Genomic DNA, 23,896 nt, shown 5'->3' on the forward strand with positions numbered 1-23,896 from the left:
GCGCGCCCGTGGGCGGCTGCCTCACGTGACCCAGGTAATTGGCACGGCGCGCGCGCTCCCCTCCCGCGCAGCCTCTTGACCTGCAGCCTCCGGACCTCGCCGCAGCGCGGACTCCACCCGCCCGCCCGGTGAGCGCGGCGGCTCGCTCCCTCCCGGTCCATGCGCCCCCGCTCCTCCCGCCGTCCGGGAACCGGCCTCCGGCTCCGCTCTCCCGGGTCTTGGGGCGCCGCAGCCCGAAGCCTGGCCCCGCCGGGGGGAGGGGGAGGGGGAGGGGGAAGAGACCGTGACCTTGGCTCCGCCCTTGGCTGGCCGCGGCCTCCTCCGGGACCCCGAGCCCTTCGTGCGTCGGACTCGGCCAATGCAGGGTCCTGCGCAGAGGAGCGGGCGCTTGTGGTGGGTTTCTCCAGCTCGAGGACTGCAGACTGCCCCGCGCCTTCTGTGGCCAGGGGAGGGCCCAGGGCCACGAGAGCAGCGCCGGGGATGGGGAGGGTCAGCTCTGTGCTATTGGTGGGACCCTTAGGCAGCCTCGAAGTCTCAGGACTTCCAAGGAACCTAATAGACGTTTTTAACCGCAGTCTCTGATAACAGATGAAAAAACTGAGGCCCGAGAGAGGGCAGCATGGCCTGAGGTCGCTGCTAGCATGGGAAGTGCTTTTCCACCCCCAGGGGAATGTGTGAGGGGGACGGGGTAATCTCGAGACCACAGCAGGCTGCAGTATGCATTTGCCGAAAGACCCCCCTGACGCCCCTCAGCCATCTGGCTCAAGCAGGTCCTAGCAGTCCCTCCCCAGTGTCTTGAAACAGGCCCCATCTGCTTCTGTACTTTTCCCACTTCTGGGCTTTAGTCCAGGTCCTTCATCTCTTCCAGGTAAAGGAGCATGCCCTTTCGGTGTCCTGCCCCGGCCTCGGACCGTGGCCTGCCTTCCCTTCTCTTGGGTTTGGCAAATTAGACTTGGGGTTTGTTAATGAGCAAAGCTCATCCGATTCTCAGAAAGTGGGGTCAGAGTAGACCTGCTGCTGTGAGAATCCAGGCTCTGCTGCTCCCCAGCTTGGAGAGCCCTCTGGGGAGAACCCTTCCGGCCTCGGTTTACTGATCTCTGTAATGGATGCATTAGGGAGTAGTCCTCACCAGGGTACCCCAGACAGGGTCATGTGTGGGAGTCTTAGTGTCAAGAGTTTTCTGGGGTTGGGTTGAGGTTCTGAGGTTTGGTTGGAAATGCTGTGTGACCTTGCCCTCAGAGAGCCCCCCAAGAGATACCCAGGGCAACTCTGCTGGAGTCTGGACTGAGCAGGGGGATGTACAGGGTCCCTGACTCTCCCTCCTTGCTGCTGCCCTCGACTGTATAGGCAGAAACTAGCAGGACTAGCTTGGGCTCTGGCTTTAGATACTGAGCCCTCATGCCCTGCAGGGATGCAAGTGGGGGTGGGCGGCAGGTTGCTCTCTTGCCAGGCTAGGTCAAGGCCACAGCAGTGCCCAGTGGCCGACCCAGACTGTTCAATGTTTTTAAAACACAGTGTTCCTGCACCAGGCCATTCTGGACACAGCCAGACTTTGTCCCTATCTGGCCCAAACTGCTCCATTCCCCTGTGGGGGTGGGTGGGAGTGGGGCTGGCAGAGGAAGCAGCTCCGGCTAAGCTGATGGGAGGTGCATCTCTAAGATAAGTCTGGCTTACATTCTGACTGCAGTGAGCAGGGCACAGTCCCTGGAACCCACACACAGCCCCATCACTCACCAGCTTAGCCAGCTTAGCCTCTTGTACCTCAGTTTATAAAATGGAACTGATATGAGTGCCCACCCCATGGGATGTTGAGAGGATTAAATGAGCACAGTATCTGTCCCAGAATCAGTGCTTCTGACGGTGCCTATTATGTTTATTCCCATGATGATGGTCTTGGTATTTGGTTTCCTTTGCCATAGACTGGGGATGATAAAGCATCCTGGGTTGTTGGATTCTTTCTGATGCTCCAGAAGATTCTCCCTGATGCTTCAGGAGCTCCTGGCCCCAGTGGCCAACTGGGCTGGCACAGCCTTCTTTTTGCTCAGACCTTCGGGATGGTCAGAGGCGGAACAGGAGTTGGGACCCCAGAGCTCATGACTGGTACTTGGAGAGGTGCTGCTCCAGGGAGAGTCTGCTCCAAGTGCCCTGCACTGGCACTGCGGAGGTTGGCATCACTGGCTGGTGGGCTGGGCTACATGGCCAGAAGCCTCAGGGGCTGAGCCTGTGGGAGGGAAGCTTGAGGTGCTCAGAGGCTGCTAAGCCCACCTCCTTCCTCCCAGCAGTGGAATCTTTTTTGTTTTGTAAATTTTCTCTGTTCAAGCCTGCTGCTGGTTGCCCCAGGAGCCTGTCTGTCCTTCCTCCATGGAGGTGACATCACCCCTTTCCTCTGGCTCAAGTGAGTTAGAAGGAGGGCCATGCCCTGCCCTCTGGTGGGACCTGACCTTGGAAAGTCTAGTCAGTGAATTCCTGGTAATGTGGTTGAGCTGATGGCAGGGGTGAGGCAGAAGAGCGCAACAGGTGGCCTGTTGGCTGAGCACACCTAACTGGCCTGGGCAGTACTTGGGAGCCAGTTTTACCCCAGAATGCATATTTTCTGGGGCCTGAGCTGTCCAGGGGTAGCAGACTTCTCCTGGTTGCACAATCCCTGGTGGGGTGGTTCTTGTACCTAGCTTACAAGCTGGGCTTTCTGGGCAGGAGGGCATTAGCTGGTGTTCACAGGGAGCTGCTCTGTGGTGCTGGGGCAGAGGAGGGGGTTCTGCTCACAATTGTAGGGTGGGGGAACAGAGGTCCTATTTTACACATCCTGTGTAGGATGAGGTGGCAGGGGTATGGGGTGATTTGGGACTTCAGTGGGCCCTATCAACCCCTAACCTGCCTGGATAGGGGGATCTAGGGATCTGGGGATCTAGCCTCTCCAGGATTGGCAGAGGCTCTTAGAACTCTTACTCTCTGAGGAATGGAGAAAGCCCCCATCACTGAAAGCCCAGGATTTAGGTATTTTCCCTGGCAAGGTACAGGTGACCGAGTGGGGTGAGATGAGCTGCAGGTCCTGGTTCCCCCTGGCCTGTGTGGGCTTCCAGTCTATACCTCCCTGGGCTGTTACCTGTCTTGAGTGGTACTGGTCCTGGGTGTAAGTTCTCAGGGTGTCCAGAGTATGGGAGCCAGGGAAGGCACCTCCAGTCCAAGGGCTGGGCTAGGCCTGGGGCCACCTTCCTTTCTACTCTTCCTGCTTCTCCAGACCTTAGTCCTTCCTGCAGTGAAGTGGGGTCGTTGTTGGGGCTGGTATCACCAACCTTCTGGCTGGGCCTGGGAGGAAGGGCACTCTGGGCCAATATTGTAGTCACAGGGAGTCTCTGGTCACTTTTGGTCACAATGACTAGAGCCATAGGCCTCCTGAGATAGTGTGTCTCTGTCACCCCCCGACACCTGTGCTCACTGGATGCTTTTGTCCTTGCTTTTCCCTGACCGTGCGTGGCATACCCGGCCCCTGGAGGACTCCCTGCCCTGGTTCTAGGGTGGTGGGCCTGTGACCCACTCCTTCTTGGGGGTACTCCCTGCACCTGCCCTGTGGCTCTGAGTGGACTCCAGGACCTAAGCTGGGTGCTAGAGGTCCCACCATGTTCATCCAGGACCTAGGCTGGGTGCTCCCTGAGGCAGGGCCTGGGCAGTTCATGTCTCTGCACAGGCCTTAGGGCCTATCAGGGAAGGAATGTGGTCTGGGGCGAGTGAGGCACCGCAGGGCTGGGACTCAGGGCTGTTCAATATCTATTGATGGAGTTTACTGAGCCAGGGGCTCCCACCAGACAGTGAGCCCAGGGAGCTGGGAGACTGTCGCATTCCCACTGTCTCATCACTGCCTAGCCCAGCACCATCCGCCCAGTGGGATTGAGGAGGCTGATGAGTGGACAGTGGCTTGGTAGAGCTTCTTCTGGTCCTGGTCCTGTCATTTATGCCTTTCCTTCATTGTCTATATTCAGAATGAGTCAGCTGAGGCTGCTGCCATACCGTCTTGGGGCACAGGCCGCGAGGCTCCTGGCTGCACATGATGTCCCGGTGTTTGGCTGGCGCAGCAGGTCCTCTGGGCCACCAGCCGCCTTCCCAAGCAGCAAAGGTGGAGGTGGCTCCAGTTACATGGAGGAGATGTACTTCGCCTGGTTGGAAAATCCCCAGAGTGTCCACAAGGTCGGCACCCACACCCTGCCCTGGGCCACTGCAAGGGAGGGAAGCCTCGGGGCAGGCTGTGGTGGGGCAGCGGGGAGAAGCAGCTTGTGACCCTGGGCAGGTTTCTTTGCCTCTCCGGTCCTCAGTCATCAAAGCCTGTTGCTTTCCCGTTGCTGAACCAGCCAGTGGGTGGTGGTCTTGATTGAGAGGGCCTGGCCATGCCCTGCTCAGCCACACCTGAGCCCTGCCGTGCCCCTTTGTCCTGCTCTGCTGTCTCCATATGGCCCCTTATATGTAATTAGGGACATACGTGTTTATGTATGTATTGAGCTAATAAACACTCGCTGATGGTAAAGAAAAAAATTAAATCAGATTGGAGGGTGAAAGGTGAAGTTGCTTTCTTACCCCTTCACTTGAAGTGGAAAGCAGTGCAGTCACATGATCCTAAACCAGAAGGTATAAGAGGTTACAGAGTCAGAAAGCTCCCTCCTAATCTATCCCCATCTGCTCAGTTCCCACTGTCCCCAACTTGGTGTCATCTATATCATTTCTAAGACTTGCCATAGGTAAACTTACTGCAAATGTTAACTCTGGATTTGTCTCCTTTTATGCAAAAAAGTAACCTGTCACACATACTGTTTTGCTCCTTGCTGTTTCACTTGGGGATGTATCTCCAAGATCTTTCCACGTCAGTACATAAAGAGTCTCATTGTTCGCTCTGTCCAGCTGTGTAGTATTCCATTGCATATGTGTGCCACCCCCATTCCTGCTGACGGACATCTGGTTCACTTCCAGTCTCTGGCTGTGGTGAACAGTGCTGCAGTATGTCATCTTACACCTTCATCATCTTGCACCTGCACAGCCATCTATAGGATAAATTCCCCAGAGTGGAATAGTTGGGTCCAGGCGTGGCTGTGTGTGTAATTTTGATGGGTATTGCCAAATTGCTTTCCATGGGGATTGTACCAACTGCGTCTCCCACCAGTGCTGTATGGGAGTGCATGGAGAAAAGCGCTTTTACAGTGTTCTGGAAAACACATGCAAGTGCCCGTGTATGTGCACATCTGCTTTTTGCTTCTACAGAGGGAATAGCAGCCGTACGTCCTCTTCTGCTTCGTTCACTTTAAAGCATATCTTGGCAATATTGCATATCCACAATACCAAACTCAACTTTTTAAAAAAGACTGTAATCTTCCAGATTCTAAATGTAAAAATCATCATTTAGCCAGTTTTCTACTGAGAGCCATGTAGGTTGTTTTCACATTGTCATTTTTATAAACAGTTCTGCAGGGAACATCCTCGTGTGTACATCAGGTACCCTGGGAAGGCCCTGAGAGGTGTGGTACCCAAGGAAGACCTGACACCCCCTGGGGCCGCAGCCTGGGCCACCGCTGACTGTGTTCTTACTTCTGCCCTGCCCAGTCCTGGGACAGCTTCTTCCGGAAAGCCAGTGAGGAAGCCTCTTATGGCTCTGCTCAGCCACAGCCCACTTCTGTTGCCCGAGAGAGCAGGTCTGCAGTCTCAAGCCGGACCAAGACCAGCAAGTTGGTGGAGGACCACCTGGCCGTGCAGTCCCTGATCCGGGCCTACCAGGTAAGGGGTAGCTGAGGCACAGGCTGGGAGGCTGCACTGGCTTTTGGGGTGTGGCCAGGCACTGAGGAAAGGGGTCTCAGCTCCAACATCATCTCCCCAGAGAGGCCTTCTTCTGGTCCTCTACTGAGAAACACCCACTCCTCTAGCCAGTCTTTGCCACCTTGCCATTCAGAGCACTTTCCATCTGCTTGAAATTTTTTTTGTGCATTCTGACTTGTGTGCTTGTGGTCTGTCCCCTTGCACACACCATGCCCCGAATACGTGGAGGAACACTTAGTAAGGGATCAGTTCCAGAGCCTGTTGAATGAGGGGTGAGTAGATTAACCCTTGTTAATTTTGTTTTCTCCTCTAGAATGGGCATCCCAAGAGAACAGGGACTGATACAGCAGGTGCCTAACTCATATCTATGGAATGATTGGTTCAGTAAACAATTCTCCACCACCAGTTGCTCCTCCTGGAGACTTAGGCTCTCCTAGGTGGGGCCCCTGCTCTTTCAGAGTCCCAGTGACGGTCTGTGCTTTTATTGTTGACTGAACAGGACTAATTGGAGGACTGCTATGGCATTCAGGCCATAACAAGTGTAATCATTTGGAATATCTCTGGGAACTGGTGGCAGGAGGTATTCTGTCAGGGAAGTGTGAGTCAGCAGCAAGCCCCTGCAAGACCAGGGTAGAGGAGAGCATTTGCAAATGGAAATAATGCTTTGTCTTCGAATGAAGTGCCCAGTGTGTGGGATGGAACCGAGTTCCCTGTACACCAGCCACCTGGGGATGGAAAGGGAAGGTGAGCAGGGTTGGGCTCCCTTGCTGGCCTGAGGACCCAACAATTGTGGGCCACCTGGGAGTAAACAGAAGCTAGTTGTATTGTGCCTTTCCTGGCTGGCTAAAAGAAGCAGGCAGTTATCTAACCCTTGACTTCAAAAATGAACAGGTTGTAAAACTGTATTAAATACAGGGAAACCTTCAAGGTGCTGCTTGAGGGGTTTATCATGTAAGCACAGGTCTCAGCCTTTCAGCAGCTCTTTGTTCTTTGATTAACCAAGAGGAGGCATTAGAGAGTTTTCCTGGCAGGGTGGCCTCTGGATTCAGGTGTGTTACTCTCTTGTGCTGGGTGTGGATGAGCACCAGGAGGGCTGCGGCCTCTTACAGGCCAGTAGCAGGCACAGCTCTGGTTACAGTCACCTGCACACTGTACTGAAAAAAAAAAAAAAAAACACTGTATTATGGGCATTTTCAAACATATAAAATGCAAAAGGAGCTGGACGTAGTGGGTCACGCCTGTAATCCCAGCACTTTGGAAGGCCGAGGTGGGTGGATCACGAGGTCAGGAGTTCAAGACCAGCCTGGCCAAGATGGTGAAACCCTGTCTCTACTAAAAATACAAAAAAAATAGCCAGGTGGGGTGGTGCATGCCTGTAATCTCAGCTACTCAGAAGGCTGAGGCAGGGAATTGCTTGAACCTGGGAGGTGGAGGTTGCAGTGAGCTGAGATCATGCCACTTCACTCCAGCCTTGGTGACAGAGCCAGACAAAAAAAAAAAAAAAGGGCAGAAGGATAGTGTAGTAGGCCTACCACCCATCAATCATGGCCAGTCTTGTTTCATCAATTTCCCTCTTACCCCCTGCTCACTGCTGGATTTTTTTGAGGCAGATCCCAGATATACCATTTCATTCATTGAACATTTCAGTATGTATGTCTAGAAAAAAGCGCCCTTTAAAAAATGTGCCATGATACCATTATCACATCTAAACAATAGTAATGCTTAATATCAAATATGCAGTTGATACCTGTGTTTGCCTTTTGTCCTGTGGTTTCTTTTTTTTTTTCTTTTTTTGAGACGGTGTTTTACTCTATAGCTCAGGCTGGAGTACATGGTGCGATCTTGGCTCACTGCAACCTTTGCCTTCTGGGTTTAAGCGATTCTCCCACCTTAGCCTCACAAGTAGCTGAGTTTATATGCGTGTGCCCCCACGCCTAGCTAATTTTTGTGTTTTTAGTGGAGACGAGGTTTCACCTTGTTGGCAGGGCTGGTCTTGAACTCCTCATCTCAAGTGATCCGCCCACCTTGGCTTCCCAAAGTGCTGGGATTACAGGCGTGACCACGCCCAGCTTGTGCGTTCTTTTTACTGCTTGTTTGAAGCAGGATCCAGCTAAATCCACAGGTTGTAATAGGCTAATGTGGCTCTTACGTCTTTTGTACTCTGCAGGTTCCTCTCTGTTTTTTTTAATGATGTGGAAAAATCAGGTGGTTGGTCCTGTAGGGTTTTCCTGAGTCTGGATTTTGCTGATGGCTTCCTCATGATGTCATTTCATCCATCCCATTGTCCCATGTGGTTTCTATCCTTTGACAATTAGATCTGGAGGCTCAATCCCATAGAGATTTGATTTTTTTTCAAAATCAGTTTCCTGGTGGTGATGGTGATGGCACTTGAGCAGTTTGCAGCTGTGGATAGTGATTTCCTAGATCCATTAACTCCCTAGGGGTTGCAGAAATGGTGATATGCCAATTCTGTTTTCCCTTCTTTATTACCTGAAGTCCTGCCGTCAGGAGAAAGCTCCTTTGTTAACTGTTTATCCTGAGGTGGAGGTTGTGTAGGAAAGACGGGATCACTGCTTGTTTTTTTTTCTTTTATTCACTGATTTTCAAAATTATGAGGTGATTCCCCAGCACACTCCAAAAGTGACTAGTGAAGGTTTATCTTCCTTTTCTTGGATTCATATGAATGCGTGAGTGTAAACATACTTGATGAGTTTTCAATCTGCTGTAGATATACCGTCCTTACAATTGCTCAAAACCTGTCCTTATTCCCAGCACTAGTGGTGTTTGAACACTCCCTTGATGTCAGTATAACAAGATGCTCCAAGCTCAGCTTGTACATTTCTGCCTATTCCGGAACTGCCCAGGTCTCTGGCTATTTCCTGCTATTGGTTTGATCGTCACTTCTGGGCCCTTTCAGGAATCAGAGCCAGGAAAGGGTTTACGACATTTCTAACATACTGCAAATGACAGACTCAGGGTTTGTCCTTGACCCCATCAATCTTATGCCACCATTGCCTTTTAGAGATTCCAAAAATAGAGTTTTTCAAAGATGCCAGTACAATGGCTTGTTTGATTTCCCACAGCCCACATGCAACAGTCTTGGAATAACAATTCTAACACTATTACTACTGACTGGTAATAGAAAAGATTTTGTGAATGTTTTTCTGCAGTTCTGTTAGTCTTTAGGGAATATTCCATTAGTCAATTAGAATAGTTCCTCTCTGTGTACTTATGCCACTAAGTGGACATACTTACTCATTTGATTAATTTCACTTTCAGTTTTTAAGACTTAATTTTGTTTTATATTAATGTAAAATATTTACAAGGTTTGAAAGTCAAATCCTCAAAGCAAGATGTTTTTAAAAATCTGGCTTCGGCTGGGCGCGGTGGCTCAAGCCTGTAATCCCAGCACTTTGGGAGGCCGAGGCGGGTGGATCACGAGGTCAAGAGATCGAGACCATCCTGGTCAACATGGTGAAACCCTGTCTCTACTAAAAATACAAAAAATTAGCTGGGCATGGTGGCACGTGCCTGTAATCCCAGCTACTCAGGAGGCTGAGGCAGGAGAATTGCCTGAACCCAGGAGGCAGAGGTTGCGGTGAGCCGAGATCGCGCCATTGCTCTCCAGCCTGGGTAACAAGACCGAAACTCCATCTCAAAACAAACAAAAAAAATCTGGCTTCTAGCCCTGCCTGTATATCCTATTTTGTCCCCTCCCCTAGATGATAATTTTTCTTACAGTTTTTGTTTTATGATGTGCTCTTCTAATGCATGTATTTATCTTTGTCTCCTCTTTCTTAGATAATGGATAGCTCACCATACACACTTTTCCAGAATTTGCTTTTTTTGCTTAACAATATTTTTTGAAGAGTCCCTCGTAGTGTCAGACGGGGATTTTCCTCATTCCTTTCAGTGACCCTGGAGTACTCTCGTGTGGATCGCCCATATCCATGTGCCAGTCTTCTGCTAATAGACAGTGGAGAAGTTTCTAGATTTTCACTATTACCAGTGGCACCGCAGTGAACACCTGTGGGCATAGGTCTTTTTCTGTTTTGCCAGGTGCATGTTATACTTCTAAACCAGGCTAGGCTCCTGCCACCTTTCTGGCTGTGGCTGGGTCTCGTTGGCAGCGGTGCAGTGACTGCAGGGTAGAGACATAAGGAAGTTTAACATTTGGAAGTGGGGAGAGAGGGGCTGGGGCCCAGAGCCTCACCCTGGAGGAGGTCTGTCCAGCTGGGTCCCAGCCCTGCTCTGCTCTTTTCCCTGCTCCCAGATCCGAGGTCACCATGTGGCCCAGCTGGACCCCCTGGGCATTCTGGATGCAGACCTGGACTCCTTTGTGCCCTCAGACTTGATCACAACCATTGATAAACTGGGTAAGACTGAGGACCCTTCCTTGGGTTGGCCATGGCAGTGCTATGTGAGTGACCCAGGAAGGGGCTCATGGAGCCTGGGCACAGCCTGATCCTCAGGAATCCATGGGGCTCAGAGAGCAGCCCACAGGGCCCCTTTCTACTTGCCTGTGTACTGCCTGTTGTCCCTGAGAAGGATGCCTGCCACCTTCCCTAGCTGGTGCCCCATGTGATCAAGGCTGAGAGGCCTGTCCACCCTGCCACCCTGGGGTGACTCTCACCCCTGCTCCCCAGGCTGGACCCAGAGGGAGAGTACTGGGGAGACCGGGAGGTCTAGGGAAACTGAGGGGGCTCCACCTGGGCCTCACCTCCTTCCCTCCACTCTACTGCCCGGGACTCGGCCACGCTTCCTTCTCCAGCCTTCTATGACCTGCAGGAGACTGACCTCGACAAGGAGTTCCAGCTGCCCATGACCACCTTCATCGGGGGCTCTGAAAACACCCTCTCTCTGCGGGAGATCATTCGACGCCTGGAGGTGAGCACAGGCGGGTATGTGGGGTGCAGCTGAAGCAGCTCTCAGGAGCTTGCCAGAGGGTGGGAAGGCACTGTCTTTTTTGTTCCAGACAGCAGGGATGTCAGCTATCCCTCTTCTCGCTCCTCATGGGGTCCCAATGTGTCTCCCCAGAACACCTACTGCCAGCACATTGGCCTGGAGTTCATGTTCATCAATGATGTGGAGCAGTGCCAGTGGATCCGGCAGAAGTTTGAGACCCCTGGTGTGATGCAGTTCTCCAGCGAGGAGAAGCGGACACTGCTGGCCCGGCTGGTGCGCTCCATGAGGTTGGTACCACCTGGAGGGCTGAGTGGCTGGAGGTCCTGTTCCAGGGCTCTATGAGACATCCCAGGCCCTGGCTAAGAGAGCAGGATGGTGCCCTGGCTCAAGGCAAAGCAGGTCAGGTGGGCAGGGATGAGGCTCTAGGAGAACATGATGGCAGGGACACTGAGCCAGGCCAGAAGTGACGGGAAGTGGCTGTGGGAACGTTTGGGCAGAGAGTTGACCCTGGTGTGGAGTGAGTGTGGCAGCACCGCCTGTCAGCCCACTGGACTTTTCTGAAGCTGGGTCCTCCAGGGCTACAGGAGTTTGGGGAGCACCTGATTCAGCTGCTGGATGCAAAGTGGATTCTTAATCAGTGAGGTGTGGGCTGGGTTTGGATTCAGCTGGGTGGAGATCTTTGGGACTTGGCAAGAGAGCCCTTTGAATGTGGCAGGAGGGTAGTGAGCTAGGAGCAGGTGGGCTGTGCCCTGTTGGAGAAGTTTGGCTTGAGGAAGAGAGGGTGGCAGCCAGGAAGGGTGTAGGCAGAGGCCTTTGGTTCAGCTGGGAAGATTTCCAGCCTCCCCTAACCCTGTGTTCCTTGCTGGGTGGGACAGGTGTGGTATCCATGGTGGGCTCTGGACCATGTAGACGGAAGGAGACTTTATGGCTTCCTCTGTCCCGGGCATTCAGCTCTGAGCACTCATAAATAGCCCCTGTGAGCCCCAGTTCCATTGCTCTCCATCCCTTTCCCTTTCCTCTCCCCCTCCTCTTCCTAAGCAGGTTTGAAGACTTCCTGGCCCGGAAGTGGTCCTCAGAGAAGCGGTTTGGCCTGGAGGGCTGTGAAGTGATGATTCCTGCCCTCAAGACCATCATTGACAAATCCAGTGAGATGGGGATCGAGAATGTCATCTTGGGGATGCCACACAGGTGGGCCCTCTTTCCACCTGGCACCTTGGCCATTCTCCTCCAGCCCAGGGGACGGAGGTGGGAGGGATGAGATGGAAATCAGAGCAGGGGTGTTGGTGGGACCTGGGGGTAGAGGTGGGTGGCCTGGAAAGTTCTGAGTCCCTGGGCCTAGTCTGCTCATCACAGAAATTGCCAGGCACTCAGCCAGAATCAACCGGGGCATGGGACTAACCAGGGTATCAGGTGCCCTCTCTGCCTGGCCATGTTGCCACTGTCCCTAGCAAGGGTGAGATTTCAGAAAGGGATGTGTCGTGCTTCTTGAGGTTCCTATGGACAAGAAGAGGTGGAGGGGTTTCTTTTGGGGAAGGGAGGGCAGGGCCTGGGTAAGTGGTCCCAGGTTGTGTCTCCCGGAGGGAGGTCTGTGGAGGTGAGCCGAGGGTCTCTGACCTGGCTGCAAGCTGACTGCCTGTTTCCCTTGACATTGATGAAGACCTGGGAGGCTTGCTCAGCATTGTGGCATTATCTCTGAGTTGGAGCCTGTGGGGAAGCAGAAGAGGGACTGCAGACTGGGGGACAGACACCTCTGTGGCCAGGGGTCCTGATGAGTGGACATGTGAGGGTGTGTGGAGCAGCCTGAGGGAAGGGCCCTGGGCCTTTCCTGTGACCAGAGAGTTGCCTGTGGTTGGGCAAGCCCAGGGCCACATCAGCATGAGGGCATCCAAATGCATGGTGAGGGGGTTCCCATTGTAGCTGGACTGCCAAGAGCTTGGGGTTTGTCTGTCATAGGGGGCCTGGGAATGCCCATGTCTGGTCAGAGGGTCAGGCAGAACTGGTCCAGAGGCCTGAGGCAGCAAGGACACATGGGACTTCAGGCCTTGGGCTATTACAGCAGCAGGAGAGGATGGTGCCTGGTGATCGGATGGCCTGAGGAGGGCTCTGGGCATGAAGGGGCTGTGCTAGGCCAGGTCAGGCCTCCACAGTGGGGGAGGGGACCCTGAGGCCTGCGGGCTTTGCCAGGTGAGAGCCCGGCCCCTCTGGCTCCAGGGGCAGGCTGAACGTGCTGGCCAACGTGATCCGCAAGGACCTGGAGCAGATCTTCTGCCAGTTTGACCCCAAGCTGGAGGCAGCGGATGAGGTGGGTGTTATGCCCAGGTCCCAACAGCCCTGGAGAGCTGGATATTTGGGAGGTGGACTGGGGAGGGTCTGGGCCAGGAACTTCCAGGCTCCGATAAACCTTGAGATGGATGCACGTGGAGAAGTCTGTAGGAGAGAGGCCGGGTTGCCTGACGCCCCTAGGGCTTTTTGGAGCAAAGGTTGCAGTCTGTTCTCTAGTAGCTGGGAGAGCCCTCAGATAAACTGGGTCTCCCTCCCTGTTTTGAGCTAGGGAAACTGAGGCCCAGAGGTGCAAAGGCTTGCTGGAAGTTGCTCAGCTATGCCCCTGGGGCTGTGCCTCCATGCCCAAAGTCCTGTCCACCAGCCAGGAATGGCTCTCTTGATCATTTGTTTGCCCAGCAAAGCCTTGGGAAGTCAGGATGGTTTTCTGTGCCCATCAGCCTGCTGAGGAAATGTTGTTCCTGCTCCTATCCCCTCCCTGGGAGGCCTTTAGCCTAGACTGCCTGGCCTCTTTCAAAGTCCTGCCCATCTTCCCTTTTGGTAGCTCTCTAGGTCCTCTGGGTTGTAAGCCTGTCACTCCCTCCTCTGTGTCCCTTTGCCCTCAGGGCTGTCTTTCCTGCTGTCTCCAGCCTGCTCTCTCTCTGGTGTGTGTTTGTGTGTGCACGCGTGTGTGCTCACGCACGTGCATATGCATGCAAATGACTGTTCCAAGGTCATCGGCCGGTTGGACCAGAGCAGTGATTAGGACCCACACCTGCTGGCTCCTAGCGCATGTCTTTCTGACATTCTGTTCCTTTTGTTCTAAGACCTTCACCTCTCTAAGCCTCAGTTTGCTCTTCTGTAAAACAGAGATAAAAGCGCATGCCCCAGAACGGTTGTGGTGAGTCAAAGATGACCTGTGTGTATACTAGAAAACTTGGCCAAAGGATGTTTAAAATGAAATTGCTATTTTTTTTCAACTGGAAAAGAAATTGATCATTGTAAAAACAACAAACAAAGAAAGGTTATACAATGAGAATATGCTCCTCTGCAAGACTCCATTCCCGTGGCCAGTTTTGTTTCTGTGGTTCTGTTGTGTTTAGGTGTGTACTTCTAGAAACATTTCATGCAGCTACAAACACACCTCTTTGTCCAGTGCAGCCTTATTTGTAAGAGGCCATGGGCATAGCTGTGACGCCAGGTGGCACCTTGCTGTTTTCACTTAACAGGTTGTCATTGTTTCCTGCCTGCCCTTGTGGGCCGCCCCAAGCTTCTTACCGCTGGAGCTTCCCTCGTGCTGGACGTTGGGTTGTTCTAATGAGGGTCCTTGCGCACGTGTGAATGAGTTTATCTGTTAGATGGTGTCTGAGCAGTGCAGTGGCTGGAGCTAAGGGGCTGGGACTGAATGAGCCTCCTAGGAGCTGGTGATGTCAGCGAGCCCATCCACGGTGGATGGCGGTGCTAGAGTCCCCACCCCGCTTCCTCCCACACAGTCTCGAATCCTTTCATCTTTTCCAATATGATAGGTGCACAAAAGGATTTTGTTGAAATGTATTTCTTTGTTCTGAATTCAGTTGCTTATCTTTTCACATGCTTTTGAGCCATTTGTGTTTTTCTGTAAATTCCTACTTGTGGCTTTTACTCATTTCTTGATGGAGTTTTTGGGCTTTATCTTCCTGATTTGTAAAAGTGTTTTGTACATTGAGGGATTCACCCTTTGCCTGCATTTGTTTATGAACATTTTTCTCAGCTTGATTACTTTCCCCTATCGTCGGGCATGTGTTTGCTCCCCCATGACACATTGGTTAGAACTTAGCTACCTTTGGGGTTTTCTGGGCTTAGGATATTGTGTAGAATGCCATAAGTCTTCCCTGCTTCGGGATCATAAAATGCTGTGTGTCCCTCGTTGCTGCCGTTGGCGTGAGGAGTCAGAGGATTCAGCTGCAGTGTTTGCTGGTGGCCTGGCCGGGGGGTCTCTACGCTGACACTTAGGTGCTGCCCTCTCTCCCTGCCTTCCCCGCTGCCGGATGGCTTTCCCCGCTCTCATGCTCTCCTGCTCTGTGGTCAGTGTGCAGAGAGGCTCAGAGCTGAGGCCAGGGTCCCTGCCTTCCTCCCTCAGACCAGTGAGGAGTGGTGATGTGATAAGGAGAGAGGGGATCAGGGGCAGCTCGGCCCTCTGAGGCAGTGGGATCTGGGGAACATGCCAGCCTGATTGTGGACTGCAGTGCCTGCCTGTATGTCTACCTGTCTGGTGGGAAGGGGAGGGTCCATCATGTTCCCACCTCCACCTTCAGGGCTCCGGGGATGTCAAGTACCACCTGGGCATGTACCACGAAAGGATCAACCGTGTCACCAACAGGAACATCACTCTGTCGCTGGTCGCCAACCCCTCCCACCTGGAGGCGGTGGACCCTGTGGTGCAGGGGAAGACAAAGGCAGAGCAGTTCTACCGTGGAGATGCCCAAGGCAAGAAGGTGAGCTCGCCTGCGGAGCTCTGAGGACCTGGGCCCCATGGGGTGGGTATCGGAGGGCTGGGCTCTGAGTCTCCACAGCACAGGTGCAGAGCTGGGCTACATGAGCTGGGGCATGCAGCCCCTCCTGGCTCACACTTGCTCTGCAGGTCATGTCCATCCTGGTTCATGGGGATGCAGCCTTTGCCGGCCAGGGCGTGGTGTACGAGACCTTCCACCTGAGCGACCTGCCCTCCTACACGACCAACGGCACTGTACATATTGTCGTCAATAACCAGGTGAGCGTGTAGGCTCCATGCCGGGTCTCACAGTGTCAGCATCCCTGGAAATCCATGTAGCAGCTTGGGGGAAAGTGAGGTGGTCCTGGCTCTGACCCCACTGCCATGCTGCTTACCAGTTGTGACCCCAGGCAGGACCCTCATCTCCCCAGCCTTGGCACCCTGGTCTGTGAAATTAGGGGACACAAAAGAGAGGGATAGGCAGGGCTGGAAGGACCACAGGAGCACTGGTGTAGGAAGTGCCTCATAGAGGCTGGCTGTGTGCTGCCCCACATGGGTGATCTCAGACACAGGGACCTTGGTGCCCTTTCTCTAAGGCAGCTGAGCTTCTAACAGCTCATCTGAGTCTAGAAAGCCCTGTGTTCACTGCCTTATTTGCATTAAGTCATGTCATTGTCCTTGAACATCCCATGAGGTGGGAATTTGAGTGAGCCCTTTTTATAGATGAGGAAGCTGAGGCTGCGGGAATGTAAGCGCCTTGCCCCAGGTGGCAGTTAGCAGCTGTTGGGACTGGGATTTTCCAGGCCTGTGTTCCTCACTACCAGTGTGTCAAAGTTATTGGCTAAAAAGAGCAGGGTGCACCTGGCTGGTGCTTCTGCTGTTCCCGCGGGAGCTGCTGCCATGTCTAATTGTGGGGCTGCTCGCTGTTACCCTGTTGGGTCCCACATCCCTCCTGAGCACCTCAGTGGACCTTGAGGCAGCCCCCTGCTCAGTCTCCGAGGCTGGCACCTTCTGTCTTATTCTAAGCAGACTGAGAGGTGCAGCAGGTTCCTCCTACCTCTACAGATTGGCTTCACCACGGATCCCCGGATGGCCCGCTCCTCACCATACCCCACCGACGTGGCCCGGGTGGTCAATGCGCCCATCTTCCATGTGAACGCCGATGACCCAGAGGCTGTGATATACGTGTGCAGCGTGGCAGCCGAATGGAGAAACACCTTCAACAAAGATGTTGTCGTGGACCTGGTGGGTCTGGGGACTGAGGCCAAGGCGTGAGTGGGTGGCCCATCCCCACTGTGCTGAGCCAGCCAGGTCTTCAGCATCTTCAGCACTCAGGGCTAGGAGTGCTACTTGGATGAGAGATGTAGTGCCACCAGGAGCAATCTGTGCAAAGGCCTGGAATGGGACATTCATTAAGTGATAGGTGATAGTGGGGCTCGAAGGGGCCCCAGAGGGTGTGCCCTGCCTGACATTCCCCAATTTTGCAGCAGCTACATTGACCACACAGTGTAGGGGAGGGCCTGAGCCCCTCTGGCTGCTCCTGCAGGTCTGTTACCGCCGGCGTGGCCACAACGAGATGGATGAGCCCATGTTCACCCAGCCACTCATGTACAAGCAGATCCACAGACAGGTGCCTGTGCTCAAGAAGTATGCAGACAAGCTTATTGCTGAGGGCACGGTCACCCTGCAGGAGTTTGAGGTAGGCAGGTGGGCTGCATGGCTGCCGAGGACAAACTTTGGGTGGGGACCCTGGGGAAGGATTATAGATGTTATCAGCCCAGGGCTGGACACTAAGGATTTAAAGAAGTCACCACTATGGTCCTTGTCCCCAAGAGGGCCTGTTACCAAAGGGGACCAAGAACTAAGGATGCAATTACAGCCAGGTGGGACACAGTGGGTACTGCATTGTGGGGGAAGACCAGCCCTAAGCAAGGCTTCCTGTAGGAGGCAGCCCTGAGCTGGGGTTTTCCCCATAATTATCTATGGAGTGTTGGTCCTTCCACCTTCAGGGAGCTCTGAGAGTAAGGACTACAAGTTTCTGGAGTTGTCCCCAAACCCCTTGCTGAGTACACTGCAGACCTGCCCAGTCTCGTGATACCTGTGCAGGATCCTCTGAACTTTGAGACTTTGGCTTCTAGCCATAGGTCCCTGCAGGCCAGAGACAGAGTTCTAGAACATAGTGACGGGGACCAGGACTTACGAGTCCAGGTGGATTGCGCCTCTGGCTGCTCGGGGCTTTGCTGCTCTGTTCATATCTTTGTCCTGATTCCAGGAAGAAATTGCCAAATACGACCGGATCTGTGAGGAGGCTTATGGCAGGTCCAAAGATAAAAAGATCCTGCATATAAAGCACTGGTTGGACTCCCCCTGGCCCGGTGAGTGAGCGAGCAGTGTGTGGCTCAGAGGGACTCTCCTGGGCCTTGAGGTTTTGCACTGGGATTAGGACTAGAATGGCCCTGGTTGAGAGCTGTCATTGCCTACCCTGGAGGCTATGGGCCCTGTCCTTGAGACCCCAAAGCTGTGTGGGGCCAATTCCTGCAAGTTGAGGATACCAGTGCTCTCTGAGCATGAATGGCCAGGTGCTCACTGAAAGGGAGGACAGAGCCAGGTGGGAGAGGAAGCCCTGGGAACTGGCTGCTTGGGATCAGGGGACCTCCCTGGGGGGCAGGGTTAGATGAGCCGTGACCCTGGGGCCCAGAGGTGGGTGTTGGGCCTGTTGGGGGAGCTGCAGCTGTGGCTGTCCAGCTGTCCCAGATCCCAAGGGTGGGCTCAGGGCGAGTCTGAGTGCTGGTGGAGTTTAGGAAGCCATGGGCTTCTCAGTCCTGGGGAAGCAGGCTGGCCAGGGGGATCAGAGCCTACCACTGACCCAGTGTAGACAGAGCCTCTCTCCCTCTCAGGCTTCTTCAATGTGGATGGAGAGCCCAAGAGCATGACGTGCCCAGCCACAGGCATCTCTGAGGACGTGCTCACCCACATCGGCAGCGTGGCCAGCTCTGTGCCCCTGGAGGGCTTTAAGATCCACACTGGTGAGGTTGCTGGGCAGGCTGCAGCCCGGTCTGCTGGCCCTGCCCCGATGTTGTGCCTTGAAGGGAGGTTGATTGGGACTCGAGGGAGTCAGTGTGTCACGTCCCTGCTCAGTCCGCAGTGGGTCGGCATAGCTCTCCACACCTGTTTGTGCCCCAGTGAGGTGCCCATGACAGTAGCTCTCAGGGTGGGCGTGGTCAGCTGGGCAGCTCCAGATGCCACACTTCTAGCTGGGTACCAGTGACTAGTCTTAGATTGGGCACCTTGGATTTTCCAAATGCCTTTGTTGGGAGTCCCTGGGTCAGGCAGGAGAGCAGGAAAGCAAGGGCTCCCTATGGAGGGGCTGGAATGCAGCCTGAAATGTGGGCAGGATTCTGCAGCTGAAAGGACTTGCTGGGGCCTAGACCACTGACCAAGGGCAGCCCTATTACTCCGGGGTGAGCCTGGACAGTGGGTGGTCACCGATGGCACCCCTTGGCTGGGGCCACTGTGGCCATTTCCTGGGAAGTCTGGAGGGTCCCCCGTGGCTGTATTGGGGCGCCTGTATACCCTATGACCCACCTAGAGGAGTTCTGAGGGGGTTCCCTTACAGTATGCACCGAGACCGAGTGTCCTGGGGCAGCGGCTGACAGCGTCTGGGGCACGTGCCCACTGTGTTCATGTGTCGACCTCTGCGTGTGGGGCCGACAGGAGCACAGCATAGGCCGGGGGACGTGGGCTCACATCCAAGCATCTGGACAGCTGTGTGATCCTAAGGAAATGACTCCATGTCTGCCAGTGTCTGGTGCATGGCCGACACTCATGAAATGGTACCTGCTGCTCTCCATGGGCTCAGGGTGGCCCACGGTCTTGGCCGGAGGAGGGGTGCCTGGCACTAGGCCTTCCCACAGCATCCCTGCCCTCTGGCCAAATCATCAGATGGCTGCCCTGCTTTGTGCGCTGAGCACCTATGTACCCGCCCCAGGGCTGGCTGTCCTATGGCCCTCAGGCCAGCGCTTCCCTCCCACAGGCCTCTCTCGCATTCTGCGGGGCCGCGCAGACATGATCAAGAACCGGACAGTGGACTGGGCATTGGCAGAGTACATGGCCTTTGGCTCCCTGCTGAAGGAGGGCATCCACGTGCGGCTCAGCGGGCAGGATGTGGAGAGAGGCACATTCAGGTGAGTGCAGTGGGGCTCAGCATCTGCACAGGAGACCTGGAGCAGAAGCTGGGCCTGGCTTGGGAATCCTGAGGAGGGCCTTTGTCGGGGCAAAGGGGTGGGGGGAATCTTCACAGCATCTCTAGCCTCTGCCGTCTAACTGCATCATGAGATAGCCACCTCGCTGACCCACCAGGGCAAGTGTGCAGAGCTCACTGCTGGGCCCAAGCTGTCCACTGAGGTCAAGCTTGTGGCCATCTGTGGTCCTCAGTATCGTGTGTGTATGTGTGTGTCGGGGGGATGAGTGTGGGGGAGTTATGTGTGGTGTGTATGTGCAGTGTTTGTGTGGTGTGTGGTGAGTGGGGGGAGTGTGTGGGGTCTGTGTGTGGTGCATGTGATGTGTTTGGCATGTATGTGGCACGTGTGTGTGTGGCGTGTTTGGTGTCTGTGGTGTGGGGTGTGTATGTGTATGGTGTGTTTGTGGTTGTGTTTGGAGTGTGCATTTGGGGTGTGTGTGGTGTATGTGTGGTGTGTGTATGTGTGGTGTGTGTATGGTATGTGTGGTGTGTATGTGGTGTGGAGTGTATGGTGCATGTGATGTGTGTGTAGGTGTGTTTGGAGTGTGCATGTGGGGTATGTGTGGTGTGTGTGTAGGGTGTGTAAGTGGGTTGTGTGATATGTGTGTGGGGGGTGTGTGTGTGGTGTGAGTGGTGTCTGTGTGGTGTGATTGGGGGAATGTGTGGGGTGTGTATGTGGCATTTGTGTGTGATGTGTGTGGTGTTTGGTGTGTATGTGGTGTGAGGTGTATGTGTTTGTATCTGTGTGGTGTATGTCGTGTTGTGTGTGTTGTATGTGTGGGATGTGTATGTGTGGTGTGTGGGTGTGTGGGGTATATGGTGTGTGTGATTGTGTGTGTTATGTGTGGGTGTGTGTGGTGTGTTGTGTGTGGGATCTGTGTGGTGTGTGTGATGTGTGATGTGTTGTGCGTGTATGGTTTGTGTGAGGTGTGGGTATGTATATGTATGTATAGTGTGTGTGGGGTATGTGTGGGTGTGTGAGGGGTGTGGTGTGTGTAGTATGGTGTGGTATATGGTGTGTGTGAGATGTGTGTGTTGTGTGGTGTGTGATGTGTGATGTTTGTGGTGTGTATGATACGTGTGTTGCATGTTGTGTGGTGTATGTGTGTGTAGGGTGTGTATGGTGTGTGTGATGTGTGTGTGGTGTGTGTAGGGGGTGTGTATGTGTGGTGTATATGGGGTGTATGTGTGTATGGTGTGTGGTATGTGGAGTACGTGTGTGTGGTGTGTAGTGTGTATGGTGTATATGTGGTATGTGGTATAGTGTGGTGTGATGTGTGTGTATATGTGTGGTGAGTGTGTGGTGTGTATGGTGTGTTTTGTATGTGTGAAGTGTGGCATGGTGTGTATGTGTGGGTGTGTATGGTGTGTGTGATGTGTGTGGTGTATTTGGTGTATAGTGTGTGATGTGTGTGATTTTGTGTAGTGTATGTGGTGTGTATAGTGTGTGTGGTGTATGTGGTATGTATTGTGGTATGTGTGGTGTGTAGTGTGTGGTGTGTGTGTATGTATGTGTGTGTGGTGGGTGTGTGTATTGTGTTTGGTGCATGGAGATGTGTATGGGTGTGGGGTGTGTGTGTGTGTGTGTGTGTGTGTGTGTGCTGTTAAGCCCGTCCCTCTCTGTCTTGCTTATTTGCAGTTGACTTTGTGAATCTAGATGGGAACTTGACACCTGTCAGTTGTCCACCCCACATTCCCTCTGCTCTGGGCCCTATCTAAAATGTTCTAGATCCTGCCTCAGTCTGCTCCTGGTTAGCAAGCCAAGGTGGCATGGCTTCCGGGACTTGACCAGCTGGCTTTCTCATTCCAGCCATCTCTGGTTGGATGGTTGCTCATCTCTGCTGGCCTTGCTCCAGCCAGGGCCCAGGTGGCCCTCTGATAAACCCTGAGCTGCATGTCAGTCCTTGCCAGGAACTGGGGTTCAGCTAGGTGCCCCTCACTTACTGTGCCCACCTCAGCTACTACACAGTAGTTTCTGTGAGTTGGGGCAGGGCTGGTGAGATGGTAAAGAAGCCAGCAAGATGGGGCAGGGGAAGTGGCCTTCTAGGGTCTCTGGCTCTAGCTAGCACCTAGGAAGTGTCTCATCAGGTCTTCTTTATGGGTGAGAAGCTGAGACTCAGGGAGGTGCCACAACTCAAAGTTCCTTTCCCCAGATCCTTCCCCCAGATCCCCCAGTGCATGGTGTATGGGGGCTGCCAGCAGGCAAGGGGCAGGCTGGGGAGGCCTTGTGGGGGGCAGCCTGCAGGAAGGACCACATGGTCTGGTTTTCCACAGCCTTCTTGGATACCATCCTGTGGGACCCTGCAGGTTTCCTGGGACAGTGATGGAGGCTTGCCTGCCTCCTGCTGCCCAGCTCCCCTGCTTTAGGTGAACGGGTGCCAGTCCTCTTGCCCTCTGTCCCTGCCCTGGTCTGTGTCTCTGCAGTCACCGGCACCACGTTCTCCATGACCAGGAGGTTGACCGCAGGACGTGCGTGCCTATGAATCATCTCTGGCCCGACCAGGCCCCGTACACTGTGTGCAACAGCTCCCTCTCGGAGTATGGAGTTCTGGGTGGGTCCACGCTCCCCTGCAGACCAGGCAGGCCCAGGACACCTGGTGACCAGAAATGGACTAGGAAGGGGCCGGGCCCAGGGCCTGGGAGGGGGCGAGAGGTGCTCAGAGGCTCCCAGGGGATGGCCCTGGGGGATAGTGATTGGACTACCCCCACCTAAGCCCATGTGGGATATGAGATCGTGTCCCAGTTGGGTCCCTTGGGGATCCCAGCTGGGGGTGCCCTGCTTGCTTTGAGGGGGCTCTGTGGGTATCAGAGCCCCATGAGCCTAGACAGAGAGCCCGACAGAGAGCCCAACAGAGCCTGCTGCAGGTTCCTCTGAACCCCATCTCACCTCCTTTGCCCTGCACCCCAGGAACAAGATCCCTTCTCTGGGCTCTGGGCTTCCCTGCCTGTGTCTTCTGTGCATGTTCTCCCTCACCTCCCTCATTAGCTGGTTCACCTCGTCCTCACTGCCTGGCCCCAGAGGCCAGGCAGTCCCCCGCCCCAGGGAGATGCCTCTAGTTGTTTCTGCCCCTTCTTAGCAGCTCTGCGTGTTTTTGAGGAGTTCTTCTTGGCAGATGGTCCCTGCTGCCTCCCCAGAATACCTAAATAAGGCTGAACCTGACCACATTTGATGTCAGGGCTAAGGGTGGCATCTCTGGGCATGTTGTCAGCCCCCAGAATGGGACATTCCCTCCCCTTTAAATCCCAAGGAATCTTTGGGTTTGCCCTGGCTTGTGGGAAGGATGGGTGGGGGCAGGGAGGGTATGCTGAGAAAAAGCTGACTTTGACTGGAGCCACTGCCACTTGGTGACAGTGTGCAGCAAGCTCTATCTTGTCTTTTGTTTAGGCTTTGAGCTGGGCTATGCCATGGCCAGTCCCAATGCCCTGGTCCTCTGGGAGGCCCAGTTTGGGGACTTCCACAACACAGCCCAGTGCATCATCGACCAGTTCATCAGCACTGGCCAGGCCAAGTGGGTGAGGCATAACGGCATTGTGCTGCTGCTGCCCCATGGCATGGAAGGCATGGTGAGGGCGTGGTGGTGGCTGGTGGCTTGGTGGGCTCTGGCGGGCCTTGGAGGGGTGGGATGGACCCTGGGCCTTTTGTTGAGTTGGATGGTATATGCTTTTCAGGCCCCTGGAGCATGTGGGTCTGTGCAGGGTGGGGTCTGCACATGTGTATGCTGCAGCTGCTGAGAAGAGGATGCTACCTAACATCCTCTGCTGCTGGCAGCAGAAGGCGCTACCACGTATGAGTATTTGCTATGTGCCAGGCACTGTTCAATGCCTCTGAATGTTAACTCTTCCAATCCATACAACTTAATGAAGTAGGCACTGTTCCTGCTTTTCAGATGAGGAAACTGAGGCACAGAGGGGTGGAGAAGCTTGCCCAAGGTCTCACAGCTAGTGGGGTTTGAAGCTATCCTGTGCAGTACTGCCTGTCCCTTGGTCCCCTCCTTTGTGACCTGCCTCTGCAGCCACACATGGGGCAGAGGGAAGACACACAGGCTGAGTGCATCCTCCGGAGTCTCCTGGGCTAGCAGGAGGGGAGGAAGGAGCAGGGTGTCATGTCATGCCACTTGGGTGGGCACACATCCTGACCAGACAGATGGGAGACAGGCAGGGGGGGTCATCACCACCATTATCCCCGAATGATGTGTTCAGTTCTGAGTATTTTACAGGCTGTGTGCTTG

The 23,896-nt window shown here is 54.2% G+C and overlaps 1 protein-coding gene across 14 annotated transcripts in view; it reads left to right on the forward strand.

Annotated features, from left to right (window-relative positions):
- The window catches only part of OGDHL (oxoglutarate dehydrogenase L), a 28,266-nt gene continuing 4,370 nt past the window's right edge, over positions 1-23,896 (forward strand). For 8 of the 14 annotated variants that reach the window (XR_013524368.1, XR_013524369.1, XR_013524370.1 and 5 more), the window contains exons 1-17: positions 41-128; positions 3,978-4,182; positions 5,584-5,754; positions 10,067-10,169; positions 10,565-10,680; positions 10,831-10,985; positions 11,740-11,886; positions 12,910-13,000; positions 15,252-15,431; positions 15,578-15,706; positions 16,493-16,672; positions 16,974-17,126; positions 17,700-17,802; positions 18,325-18,453; positions 19,461-19,611; positions 22,092-22,219; positions 23,053-23,231. Coding sequence is in view for 9 of the 14 variants with exons in the window: in XM_002756120.6 (XP_002756166.2) it covers positions 3,979-4,182; positions 5,584-5,754; positions 10,067-10,169; positions 10,565-10,680; positions 10,831-10,985; positions 11,740-11,886; positions 12,910-13,000; positions 15,252-15,431; positions 15,578-15,706; positions 16,493-16,672; positions 16,974-17,126; positions 17,700-17,802; positions 18,325-18,453; positions 19,461-19,611; positions 22,092-22,219; positions 23,053-23,231 (2,319 nt within the window). In the remaining 5 variants the exon portion in view is untranslated. The other 6 variants (XM_035267668.3, XM_054242836.2, XM_035267669.3 and 3 more) reach the window with 5 other exon arrangements.

Source organism: Callithrix jacchus, chromosome 12 (assembly GCF_049354715.1).
Source record: "Callithrix jacchus isolate 240 chromosome 12, calJac240_pri, whole genome shotgun sequence".
NCBI classification, from domain to species: domain Eukaryota; kingdom Metazoa; phylum Chordata; class Mammalia; order Primates; family Cebidae; genus Callithrix; species Callithrix jacchus.